General features: G+C 37.3%; 2 protein-coding genes across 3 annotated transcripts in view; both read right to left on the minus strand.

Annotated features, from left to right (window-relative positions):
* The window catches only part of LOC148945682 (putative NADPH-dependent quinone oxidoreductase VAT1L), a 49,171-nt gene extending 44,662 nt beyond the window's left edge, over positions 1 to 4,509 (minus strand). The window contains exons 1-2 of one of the 2 annotated variants that reach the window (XM_089098522.1): positions 4,222 to 4,509; positions 349 to 648 (exon numbers count right to left, since the gene is read on the minus strand). In XM_089098522.1, coding sequence (XP_088954648.1) covers positions 349 to 648; positions 4,222 to 4,336 — 415 coding nt within the window. In that variant the 5' untranslated portion in view covers positions 4,337 to 4,509. The remainder of the gene's footprint in view (positions 1 to 348; positions 649 to 4,221) is intronic. The other variant, XM_089098523.1, reaches the window with a different exon arrangement.
* A 5,635-nt stretch (positions 4,510 to 10,144) lies between these two features.
* LOC148945683 (ATP-dependent DNA helicase PIF1-like) lies at positions 10,145 to 11,059 on the minus strand. Its single transcript, XM_089098238.1, has one exon. The coding sequence runs from the start codon at positions 11,057 to 11,059 to the stop codon at positions 10,145 to 10,147; it is 915 nt and encodes a 304-aa protein (XP_088954364.1).
* Between the last annotated feature and the right edge of the window lie 2,728 nt (positions 11,060 to 13,787).

Below are 13,787 nucleotides of genomic sequence, written 5' to 3' on the forward strand. Positions count from 1 at the left end.
AAGCGAAAGGACTGGATTTGCGCATTTTTAGAAAATTTATTTCTAATCTAGATATTGCACCAGCAATTAAGAAAATGATTGCTAAAAAGAAAGTACCCACACGAGGTACCCACACAAGAAAGTACCACACAAGAAAGTACCACACTAAAAAGTACCCACATAAGGAACCAATGGAATTGATGCTAACTTCCTTGCCATCGTGTTTTGAAAACGAATTTATCTAGCATCGTCAAGTTCCATGAGTTTTGAGCAGAATGACATGCAAAAAGCAAGACATGCATGACTTTTTAAGAAGAGAAACCTTAAGAAATCAAAAATAATTTAAAATACGCAAATGGCTCAACCTGCCTTTTTCCTTTTCTTTGCTGTCGATTATTCTTGACTCCCAGCCTTCTTCAGCTTCTTCTGGTTCTTCAACAACAGGTGATCGATGACCAGGAGGTGGAGGAGGTAACTCGTAAGCTTTAGTTGCAGTTCCAGGTAATGCGTGATGCTCAAGTCTACCTGTGAAGGGATTGTCTTGGGTTCTTATAAAATCACGAATTTCTTTTAGATCGCCTTCTTCAGCACTAAAGTAACTTTCTGGCTCGCCACCGTGAACTCCCCTAACTTCTTGAATATCTGTTGGTTTACTCTCACCAATAAAACCTATAAACAAAAAAAGTGATGTTTCAAAAATGAAAAATGTCAGATAAAAACAATGATAGAACAATGTCAGATTCTATTAATATGTTCCTATAGTTTTGCAAGGGGGCAGTTTCCTTCCCTCTTTCGAATAAGAATTTATATTATGGAAAGATTCGAGGCTAAATTAACTTTTTGGCTTGTTACCGTGAACTTCTCCAAGCTCCAATATCTTTTGGTCTTCTCTCGTCGATAAAACTAACTTAGAATTAAAACAGAAAAAAAATTGTAGTAATGAGGAAAAAAACAAAAAATGACGCAAAGATAGAATAAATATGCAGGTTATATAGGATGTTCCCTCAGTTTTTCTGGGGGGAGGGGCAGTTTTTACTCCCGTTTTGGAAACATTTGTATTATGCGAAAAATGAAAAATATCAAACTAGCAAGCGCCTTTTAGTTATATCAGGACTGTACTAGTCAACCAAAATTACAATATAAAAATTTTGACAAGAATTTTCTCAAATTTTGTCTATATTACACTGATTTCAGCTTGATTCAGAATAGGAACCTTCAATTCTTCTATCACCCTTCAGTTTTTGTGCATTTTAATAATCAATTTTTACGCTTAAACAAATCCCAAAAATTTTGTAGAAAATTTCGGCCAACTGCTTTAAAATTGGCATTTTGCCGTGTCCCAGATGAAGGGGTGGACCTCAAACTTGTCGTGAAATGATATAAAACATGGGTTCAGCATAATTTATTGCAATGGATTGCAATAACTTACTGAATAAGCATAACTATCGTGCCGTGTTGAACACAATTTATATTAAAATGAACTTGTTAAAAAAAAGTACACACAAAATCTTGCAGGGCTCATTCGTTTGGAAATTGGAAGAAATTGTGCTCTTTTTAACAGTAGAAAGTGATTGGAGGGCAAAAACACCCATCCCACACCCACCATTTCCCCAAACACATCCAATTAAAATTTTGAGACAGTCATTTTGTTCAACGTATTTGAAAGGTCCGGCAATTATGTCTGAGGATGACACTCCCCCACACCCCTCAGAGCAAGGGTTGTAAATTATGCCCTGGGGGCCTATAAAGTTTTTATAGAAAGCGTTGTCGCAGAAACTTCAAATAGGACTTATCCGATTAAAAATTGAAATGGTATGTGCCCTTTCTAATAATCGAAAGAGATTGGAGGGCAACTAACCCCCCTCTCACGCCCACCATTTCCCCAAACACATCCAACCAAAATCTTGAGATAGCCATTTTGTTCAACCGAGTTGAAAATTCTGGAAATTAAGTCTTTGATGATGAAAACCCCCACACAGCTCTCAGGGCAAGAGTTTTAAGATATGCCCTGGGGGCATATAAGGTGTTTATAGAAAGCGTTGTCGTAAAAACTTCAAAAAGGACTCATGCAATTGGAAACTAGAAGGACTAGTGCCCTTTTTAATAGTCAAAAGTGATCGGATTTCCCCAAACACATCCAATCATAATATAGCCATATTGTTCAACATAGTTGAGAGGTCCGGAAATTATGTCTTAGAGGATGACAACCCCCTCACAGCCGTCATGGCAAGGGTTGTAAGTTATGCCCTGGTGGCATATAAGATGTTTATAGAAAGTGTTGCCGTAGAAACTTCAAAAAGGGCTCATTTGATGGAAAATTGAAAGGGCTAGCGCCCTTTTTAATAGTCGGAAGTGATTGGAGGGCAACTAACACCCCTCTCACGCCCATATTTTCCCCAAATACATCCAATCAAAATGTTAAAATAGTCATTTTCTTCAACGTAGTTGAAGGGTCCGGAAATTATGTCTTTGAGGATGACAAACCCCCCACAGCCCTCGGGGAAAGGGTTGTAAACTATGTCATGGGAGCATATAAGGATTTTATAGTGTTGTCGTAGAAACTACAAAAAGGACTCATATGATTGGAAATTTGAAGAGCTAGTGCTCTTTTTAATATTCGAAAGTGATTTGAGGGCAACGAACCCTCCTTTCACGCCCTCTATTTTCCCAATCGAATCCAATCAAAATTTTAAGATAGCCATTTGATCAGGGTGAATGAAAATTCTTAACATTGTGTTATTGGGGATGACACCCCCACACTTTAAAGCCCTCAGGGCAAGGGTTTTAAGTTCTGCCCTGGGGACATAAGGTTCTTATAGAGAGCGTTGTCGTAGAAACCTCAAAAAGGGCTCCTTCGATTGGAAATTGAAAGGGCTAGTGTCCTTTTTAAGCAACTAACCCCACTCTCACGTCCACCGTTTCCCCAAACACATTCAATCAAAATTTTTAGATAGTCATTTTGTTCAACATAGTTGTAAGGTTTGGAAATTATGCCTTTGAGGATGACAAACCCCCCACAGCCCTCAGGGCAAGGGTTGTCAGTTATGCGCTGGGGGCAAATCAGGATTTTATAGTGTCGTCGTAGAAACTACAATTGGGCTCATATGTTTGGAAATTTAAAGGTCTAGTGCCCTTTTGTATAGTCGAAAGTGATTGGAGGGTAACTAACCCCCTCTCACGCTCACCATTTCCCCAAACACATCCATTCAAAATTTTGAGATTGCCATTTTGTTCAAAGTAGTTGAAAGTTCTGGAAACTAGGTCAATGAGGATGAGGACCCCCCCCCCCCGTCCAAAGCCCTCACGGCAAGGGTTGTAAGTTATGCCGTGGGGGTATATAAGGTTTTTTATATCCTAAGGTTTTTTACTTTCAAAAAAAGTAAGAAAGCCATTAAACCAAAAATGAACAAAAATAGAATCAAATAATCTACCAAAGATACAACTACCACAAATCAAATATCAACGAATAAATGAAACCCAAAACGAACATAAATTAAAATAAATAACATTCAAACTCAAAACGAGCAGAAATTAATGTGAGTAGGGTTCAAAAACCCTTTTTGCATGGATAGCACTGATTTTTTTTTTTTTTTTTAGCAAGGCGAGGGGGGTAACCAAAACATTAGAGATGTGTAGTAGCTCATTCGAACGGAAATTAAATTGTTAAAATTCGAGTTTCGCTACTATTTGCTATATTGGAAAGGGGTTGGGCTAGGAAAGCTTCAGGAATGGGTCTACAGACCAAAGTATGTCCCGGGAATGTATTTTGAAGCACCTAACTCCACTCCATCTCCCTCTAAAAGGCAGTGACCTTTGATGACCTTTAAAAATAGCCTATTAGCCTAGGAGTTATGAAAGTAAAACCTTGCAAAACAGAACAAAACAGATAAACAAAATTATTTTCAGCTTCAGAACTTTCACAGTAAAGTTTTTTAAAGGCTTCAAAGGCCAGTACCCTGTAGAGGGAGGAGTGGAGGTAGCTAGGCCTACTTCAAAATACCTCCCTGGGACATACTGTAGTCTGTACACCCATCCCTGAAAGTTTCATTTTCCTAACCTAGCCCCTTTCCAAGATAGGAAAAAGCAGCTAAACCAAAATTTCACCCTATAAATTTTCTACTTTTTTAAAGTTAATCCCCCTCTAAAAAACAAGTAGGCCAACCTACGTACGTACTTGCAGTCCTTTGAATCTACTAGGCTATCGAAATATTCGACACTTGGTATAACACAAAAAATGATTACCTTGTCCTTTTGGATTTGAAATATCGTCTTTATAGGCAGGAATTTTTTCATACACTTCAGTCACAATTTTATCCTTATCTTTTGACATAGATTCTGTGTATGTTTTGACTTCCATTTCTGCTCGTTGAATTCGCGGAAAACGTTTTAAATACGTATTTAATATTGCGTATTTGAAAAGGGGGCCTTTTAAGCCGGTCAGCAACAGCAGGCTGTCCGGGTTTTCTGTTCCCAAAGGACATTGGAAACCATTTAAAAGTTAAATAGCTAAGTTCATGGGCGTTGCTGACTGGAGACATGACTCAGCACACATTCGCAGGAACAGGCTTCTTAGGGAGTCCAAACTTCGTCAGCTTAGTTTAGAAGCATAGAGAAGGAAACATGTTAAGAAATTAATATGCAGAATAACTGTGGCTAACAGACTTTGAATGCAACCCCACTATACTTTACCCCCACCTCCTCCTAATGTCTTCTTTAAAACCCCCACCGCTTTGGTGTTTTTACAATTAAACTGATTTGTAGAACTCTAGAGACTAGCGCTTTATTGAAAACGAGCTTGCTTGAAATTTTTTGAGGAATTATAGTTGTGTAATAAAAGCAGGGTCAGCAGGGACACACCCGGGAGGAGGGCTCGGGGCTACCACTCGTAAATCCAAAACTCTTCTGAGTTTCTGTGCGGTTTTCACTCAAATGATACTTGTATTTTATTATCAAACCCCTCTCGTAAAAAAAAGCATGGCCAGGGAAAGGCCACTGAGATCCTTTTAAATAAGTCGTTTAGGCTACTTATGGAATCTTCAGTGCTGGTGCATTTTGCGGGCATCAATATATACTGTATCAAGGAAACCAGTCACGAAACCAGTCAAGCGGGCTTTTTGCAAAAGACCGCTATGGATAAATGATTGCAAAGCCATGGTTTCTCAATGAGTTATAATATTCAAACGATTGTTTTTTGGAGTTTAGGAGGGAAAAGGTACCTAGGTTAGGTTGGGTTAGGTATTTAATTTATGCTATGCTTTACCCCCACCCCCCTTATGTGCAAATATACAGCCCAAATTTGTTTCTAAACTATTATATATTCATCCTATTTTATTTCATTAGCATTAACCTAACCCGACTGCTTCGCGGTGCCCGCATAATGCACCAGTACCGATTTTTCTACTCCCAAATGAACATACTGTTTCTTGGGGTCGGTTTTGTATTTTCAGTAAAACACTAGTTTCTTGAATTTTTTTGAAAATTACTTTCTTTTGAGCCTCTCCCACACCGTTGAAGAACATAACTTCGTTGAGGGGGATGCAAGCCAGCAAACATTCTCCTTATGGGGGGGGGGGGCAGAGGAGGCAAATATGTGAATAAAGTCTTTTCCTAAGAAATATGCAATAGTTTCCGGGTTTCAGAGAATTTTACTTACTTGCACTTTTGGGATTTCAAAAAAGATATACATTTCACTTTTGCCCCCCCCCCCTACCTAATTGGTTACAGGGCCCAGAAATATTTTAACGTTTATCAAAATAGAATCTTGGTTATAACACTCCGTGTTTCAGGCTGTTCAAATAACCCGACTAAAATGGACCTCCTGTTTTCAAAAGAAAAGCTTATCGATGATTGAATTTCGCAAATTGATTACGCAAATAAATGATTAGTCAAATTTATTACATAAATAAACAGAATAGTGAAGGTTGCTGCAGCAGCGGAAATCTTTAAAGGTTGTGTTAAGGCTGGACGGCATGAAAACCGAAAATTGGCTATGCAGAAGAGATTTTACTGTGCAAAAATGGGGCGGTTATCTTTTGATGAATAGGAACAGGTTTAGAAGGCGGTCCTTAACTTGACTGCAAAATTTGAATAGCAGAGTTTCAAGCTCTCGCCTGATTTTAAAAGACAAAATCACAAAAAAGGTAAAAAGCGGACAGGTATGTAGAATTTTGTTTCCCTCTCAGCATTAGCCTTTAGTCAAATTAATTTTAAAAAACAAAGTTTTTCCGAGGAAAGTAAAGAGCAAAGTTGAAACTTAAAACGGACAAAAATTTTTACTTCACAGCCTATTTAATATATATTAATATAACTAGTACAAATAAAACCAACTAATTATGTTTCCCTATGCTTTTATGATTACTAGCGGCAACTAGCGCTAACTAAAACTAGCGTTTTACTGAAAACACAAAGTAATACAGGAGTTATGGTACAGTAAAAGCAAACCAATTAAGGATACCTTTTATAGAATCAAAATATTATCAATCCCTTTTAGGATCAATCCCTTTTAAGATAAAGCAACAATCCATTTTAAGATTGTCTTTATTTTTTATGTTTAATTTGGCATCACTTCTGCAGAATGGCTCAGTTCAATGACAGACTCTCGTTTCGGGTCTTAAATCGAAATATCATGATTGGTTCGTTCACAAACTCAAATTTAGGCCATACTGATAGTATTAGAACTATAGACTGGCTTTATAATTTGTATCATAGCTTGAAGTTGACTGTTTTATAGGGAGAAAATTTGAATTTCCAGAGTTCATATTATTTCTTATTTGATCTTCATTGCAAGTGATACTAAAGCATATTTCTTACAATTTAAGACTGTGTATTACCCACTATTGGTATTATAACGGGCGAGAGCAAAATGCTGCTTGATAAATCAATCCAATATTTCTGTATGCTGCTCAATTACTTCGCGGTTATTAAAAAATATTAAGTTTTACGCTTATGTTTTTAAAATCATTTTAATTGTATACTGAAAGTTACTAATATCACAAATGGTGTAAGATTATAAAAATCTTTATTGATTCGTTAAGTGTTGTCAAGCTACATACTCACATTTGACTCTTAAATCAATAATCCCATGTTTTATACTTGACTTTTGTGTTTTCAGTAAAGCGCTAGTTTTGTATAATCCTAAAAGCATAGGGAAACATAATTAATTAGTTAATTTGTACTAGTTATATTAATGTATATTAATTAGGCTGTGAAGTAATAATTATTGTCCGTTTTAAGTTTAAAGTTCACTCTTTACTTTCCTCGGAAAAACTTTTTTTTTTTAAATTAATCTTGGTTCGTTTTCTATTAAAATTTAATGTAGAAACAACGCTGCCATGATCTTTTTTTATTTCTATGGTCTAATATATGTTCGTTTTAAGTTTTAATTCCAATCCTTATATTCAATTAAAAACTTGCTTTTAATATGGTTCCTGGTTATCACCGATCTAGGAGAGATAAGACAGGTAGAAAATACTGCAAACAACCATGACAGCTACGAAAAACTTTCAGTCTATAACATAAAGTTCATTATCCATACTTCGTAAAATAATACATGTTTTCAGGAACGTTTGTTTTTCGATTAGCGAAAAGCTGTTTTTGGTCGGCTGACTTCGCCTGAAAAAGCCATAATGAAGACAGGGCTTTATAAATCACCTACTGACTAGCAGAAACTAGAAGGCTAGCGTAACAAAAGAGAGCTGTTTAAAGGCTCATTTAAAAGCTTATTTTTATACCTAGCCTAATCACTTTTTATAGATTTGACTTGACAGCAAATACCCATAAAGTGTGCTTTCGATTGTTCCCCCCATTTTTGTGAATGAAAAAAGTGCATTTTCCAATGATATTACCAAAAATTGGGGTTTTTTAAGGACTTTAGACCATAATTATTGCAATGGTACCGTTCTTGGTTGCAGCTACTGCTGCAACCATGATCTTTGCTTGTTTTTCATTAAAATATGATGTAGAAATAACACTTGTATGATCCTTTTATTTACACGAAATAATTTCTGTTCGTTTAAAGTTTTAATGTATCTCCTAACTTTCAATTGAAAACTTATTTTTTCATGTAATTTCTAATCATCACCGATCTAGGGGGAGATAAGACACCTCTAGAGAATACTGCAGACAATCTCGACAGTTACGTTTACAACAAAAAGTTTATTATCCATACTTTACAAAACAATACATCTTTAGGCACTGAAAACAGAAATGCAGCTACAGGTAAAATAACACAGCGGTCTTGGCCATGATGGAATTGTCTTCTCATTGTGTATTCATTCATCATTAACTAGTTAGTTTTTATAGTATGTTTTTCTACAAGGAAATACAGTCATATCACTAGGTATTTACTTTTTTAAGGAAAATAGAAGATCGGACAATTCCATTATGTTACACTTCCCCGCCACGATGAGGCGCCACCGCTTACACTTTGTCTGAACATCGTTAGTTACAGTAGTAGACTAAGGATTCCTTTAAAAGAGGAACAAAACAAAAAGAAGGATTCTTTAAATATATAGGGGCCTCCAAATACTCAAACTATTTATAAAAGTGGATATAAATCTCTGATAAGATATTAAAGCTTTTTAGGTAGCTTCACGAGAGAAACTGTCAATTTTATTTCGTCCAAATTTTAGTCTCCGCAAATGTATAAAAACCGTCCTTTCATCTTATCCAGATCTACTAGTGACTTAATAATTAAACTGCTACCAAATGCTAACACAAAGCACAGGGAAGAAAAAGGGGCTGTTCAAAGATTGCGTAAAGCGTACACTTTGACCAATTTGTCATAAATTGTCAGATTGTTTTGATGATTTCTATATACTGGCATTCTTCTGCATGGCTGGGCTTAAAGGACATAAGGTTAATATGTTTAATGAATCACAAAAAAAAAAATTTATAGCTGCGTGTTAAGTAGCTTTTCAATTACCTAGGAGCATATCTCAAGAACTAAGAAAGTCATACCTGAGAAGTCAATATCAGTTTGGCTTACCATTCTTATTTCTTACTAGCTGCATAAACACCAGCGTCCTTCTAGCGTCCTTCGATAAACGTAATAATGACCACTATTAAACTGAGATCCACTATGAATGACAACAGAACATGCACGATAGTGTTCTGATGACGTAAACAGATCATAATATTGACGTTGACTCAGATTATGCTCATCTGTCTTCCTCATGTGTACGTTGTCTGGACAAAAATCTACTATTTTTCTATTTATTTTACCAGAAAATGTTTTTCTGTCAAGATTTACAGCAAGAAATTTAGGAGTGTGGGTGATATGGTCTGAAGCCGACGTTCGTGGCGATTTGGACATACACCTGCTGGTGGAAATGGGTAAAGTACTCTGGAAAATCTTATGTTCGACACGTGCTTGAGGATTTAGGACTGCAGGTACAGGAAAGTAGGATGCATCTGTATCATCTAAAGTTGTTGAATCAATTTGACTCCATTGACAAACCGAACAAGTTAAGTATTTCTTAACTTTGTAACGAAATAAATCACGCAGGGGGCTCTCGGTGTCATTTGTAGCATTTTCATTATTTATAGTCGTTAAAAGTATTTCCCAGAACTCACAAAGTGACTGTTGTTGCTGTTCTGAGAATCCATGTTGGACAGGAAGTAAATTGGAAAGGATTTGTCAAAACATCCACTTTAGTCCGCTTACAACGGACTATTATCTCTTTTTCAGCAGTAATGTCTTCCTTGCCTTTTGCTTCATCGGCTAGCGAATCACCCTTCATCGTCTTTTTCCCTGATAAATCTGTTTCGAATTCTTATTCTCTCTTTCCAAAAACAATTTTTGGAGTCTTGACTCTCTTTATAGTCGATTTAGATTTGTACATTTTCGTGGAAATATCCGATGTTTTTTCCTTCGAACTTGGAAGTTTTTCTGGTAGGGCACTTTCCAATAGAATTCTTGGAATGACATTCACTTTCGGTAAGAAGAGATGCCTCAACTGGCGAGTTTCTCAAATCTGTTACTCGGAATTGAAATAATGGAAGATCTGGTCTATAAATTTTTCTCAGACGGTTATATTCCAATAAAGCATCTAAATCGGGTAAAATTTTTGTTGGATCAAGTTGCACTAAATGTAGACCTGCACTACTAGTCACACGTGACAAAGCCACGTACATCATACCTGGACCAAAACAACGACTATCTGCGTCAATAACAGCACATTGTAAAACTCAGTCCTTGCGACTTGTGTACTGTAATGGCAAAGGCAAGTTGAAGTAGAAATTGTCTTCTTATGTAATACACTTGCTTCAATGCTTCAAATTGCACGGTTTCTCGGCCAATTTCATATGGCAGTTCCTGTCCATCAAATTTCACTAGGACACTGCCTATTTCACCAGTTGGAAGTGTCTTGAAGCCACATACATAGCCCATTGGTCCATTGACAAGCCCTTTACCGACAGAAATATTTCTTTGGAGCATTACACGTGCGCCAACTGAAATTATCAGGTTCGTCAAAGCACCTGCAGGTCTTTTCTTGTCATTGATGAAGTTTGCCACGCTCTTTGCTGCTTCTTGTTCAATTCGTATGTCTTTAACTACTGATGAAAGTCGGTCAATAGCAACAAGTTTAACGTAGTCTGAGCTGGTTTTCTGAAGAAGTAGCTCGTTAACGATCATACAATTTTCGTTGGTTGGCATCAATATAATAGGAGTTCTTCCATCTGCAGCTAGGTTTGTATAGAGATCTACAATTTCGTCAGATGTAGCTGTGCAAGAGTTTCTAATCTTTCTCTTGTTGAGATACTTCAGATTTTCACTTGTGCAAACACCAAGTCGAATATCAGAAAGTATATCAGCATAAATCATATTGGTCTTCTGTCTCATATTTATCGTTAGTTCATCGTATTCAAACTCTAGCCATAGGCTGAATATGCCCATTGATCCAATTCTACTTTCGATTTCAAGACGTGTCAAAGGTATATACGCAGGATTAGCAGATACTGGTCGCAACTGAAGAAAATCTCCAAACAGCAAGCAGTTGGCATTACCCATTGGTAAATCAACTGACATAATTTCAGTCAGCCTCAAGTGAACATACATCAACAACAGTGACGAAACCATACTAACTTCATCAATAATGAAAAGTCAGGTTTTTGCAAGTGTCTTTCTCAAAGTTAGAAACTGCTCAGTGGATAGAGGTGTGTATTTTGCCGTTGTTTTCTGATCAACAGGTAAACTGAAGCAGCGATGAATTGTTACACCATTTATACTATGAGCAGCAAGACCTGTAGACGCCAATACTACAACAGGACAGTCTTCTTTATTGAAGTGTTTAGAAAGTAGTCTTCTAACGACACTAATGACCCTAGATTTTCCTGCACCGCCAAAGTCTGATACGACCATTTTCAGTGATGTGACACGATCTCTTTTGGTAACTGATTCCACAATTTTGTCAACAACTCTCTTTTGATCAGTGTCCAGTGACTCACAGTCATTGTTTCATCTATCTTCCGTGTCACCATCCAATATCTTTCGATTAGCGTTTACCAAATCATCCATAGCATCAGCAGCTCTGTCAATAACTCCTCCCTGAATTGCATTTTCTGGGTTGTCATCTTCATTGTCCGCTATGTCATCTTCTATATTTTCAATGTTGTGGATTTCTTTCACCCGTTCTCGAATTCTTTTCTCACATTCTTCATCAGTTTTTGCTTAGCGACAAATTTCTCATGGCAAGCGACCATATCTGGATGGTTTGCACTTTCAACACAGTACGTCTCGTAATTGCTCATTCCACTGATCAGTATATATTTTTATTTCGCCATGGTTTAAACATCTTTAAAAGCATTCCACAAAAATCTCTTTCTTCTCGTCAGACTCGAGTGGGTTTATCTTCTTGTGCTGAATGATGTATGGTTTAACAGTTCTATTTCCGAGGTAAAAAGGGCCGTCATTCAAAAGCATGTTCTCATCAGCACCCTTACGTTCTAGCTCATACCAGGAAAGCAGGGGATAAGGACTGAGTGGGAAACATACAAGTCACAACTTTGTTGATCCTATTTGGGTAGCTTTTCAAGCACTTGATATTTCTATAGCGTCCTCTTAACTTCGTTATTTTTCCAAGGTCCACATATCTAAATTGCCTGGAAACACTATACAGCCTTGTGCCTAGAAGCACGTCTGCAGCTTCAACAGCTCCGACTTGACGGGTTTTCACAGACTCCAACAAATAAGACATGGCTCTTTGCCCAAGACTCTTGCATGCACTATTCACTTCCTCCCACATGTCATCAACTTTGGCACTTTCCGCTTTTATCGTGTAATCGGTGATGTAATATGGCAATTTGGAACCCAAGTGGCCAATATACTAAACATCAATATTCGCTTGATTAGCCATCAACAATGCTGGATTGTAGTCATTTATGTTTTGCTCATCATCTCTTCGAAGCAGGTCATATATTCTTTTTCGCCGCTTTTTTCGATTTGTCCCATGAGCCAAGCAGTCAATGACATCATGCAGTTCTGTCCGTTCCTTTGTGGGAAGAGGAAAGCCAAATCTACAATATGTAACCCATCTTCCTCCTTTTCTTTTGTACTTTCTTTGACAGTATTTATTGCAACGATGCACTTGATGGTCTTTGACTAGTTTTTAAACTTTTGGGCTCGTCAATTTATTCGACAGTTCGCAAGTTAAAATCCTATCAATATACTGAATCACTTCAGTGCTGTTGATGTCCCAGTAACAGGAGCATCTTCAATCCACAAGACGTAGTGTACATGAGGTGCACCTCGCGCCTGATACTCAATGCGCCAGAAATGATCTTTAACTTTACCAAATATAGGTGTTGATTTTGAACAAATCAGGCCATTAAACGTGGTTGTCCATTTCTTGTGAAAGTGTATAGAAACCAAGACTAGATCTAGAGACGTTAGTTCTCCTGGTGCTATCTTTTCCACACCTGGCAAATGCCTATTTACAGTCCGTAAAAAATCAGTAAATTCAGGAGATGACCACTCAGCACAGGAAACTGTCAAGAGTAAAGTCGGTCGACCTTCTTGCTCAATCATGGATTTTATTTTGTTAGACAGTGACTGAAAATACTGTCGAGCTCCTCTGCTTTTGGACTGAACTGAACTTTTGGACTGAAGTTCCTTCCATTTCTCCATCTCGGGAATGAAGCCTGTCCATAAACTGGCGAGTGTTTTGGTTTGGATCCCCCAGAAAAAATTTAAATATTTTGTGGGTGGGACTTTCCGGTGTGGGAGTAGCGAATCATGGTCTGGTCACTGTTATCAAACATGGCATCATCCGTGGAATATATAAAAAAAATGAACTTCTTTCTCAGGGGTTTGAACCCCCTGAGAGAGACCACCTCGAAATGTTTGTCTGACTCGTAAAAGCGTAATAAAAATGTATACAAACACGTTTTTGATTCATTTATCAAAGTTTTTTTTACCCCCCCCCCCTCCCGTGCAAAAATCCTGGATATGGCCCTGATGTTACAGTTTACTTTTGTGTAGTTCTTGTGAAATTTATTATCCTATAAATCTATCAAGGATTTAAAAAAGGATAGCCGAAACTCTATGCCGTCACTTTAAGACCCAAATTTATAGGAAGATCTTAGTGAGGAATAATCCTCGTACTTTTTTTTACCTAGTTACCATATTAACCTCAGGCCAGAATTAATGGTGACAAAAATAACAGCTTACATGTTGATATCTCTGAAAAAAAGTTTCGACTAGACTTGAGACAAAAGCTTTCATATTCCGGTGTCCCCCCCCCCCCCACATCATTTGGCTATGTTGCAGTTTAGTTTGAGTAGTTTTGAAAAAAATGCTAGTAGACATT

This window comes from Artemia sp. Qi Xiang Cuo, chromosome 12 (genome assembly GCF_049724085.1).
Source record: "Artemia sp. Qi Xiang Cuo chromosome 12, ASM4972408v1, whole genome shotgun sequence".
NCBI lineage: Eukaryota > Metazoa > Arthropoda > Branchiopoda > Anostraca > Artemiidae > Artemia > Artemia sp. Qi Xiang Cuo.

Excerpts from the sequence above, each read along its gene's own strand:
- LOC148945683 (XM_089098238.1), bottom strand. The coding sequence starts at position 11,059 with ATGGTTTCGTCACTGTTGTTGATGTATGTTCACTTGAGGCTGACTGAA.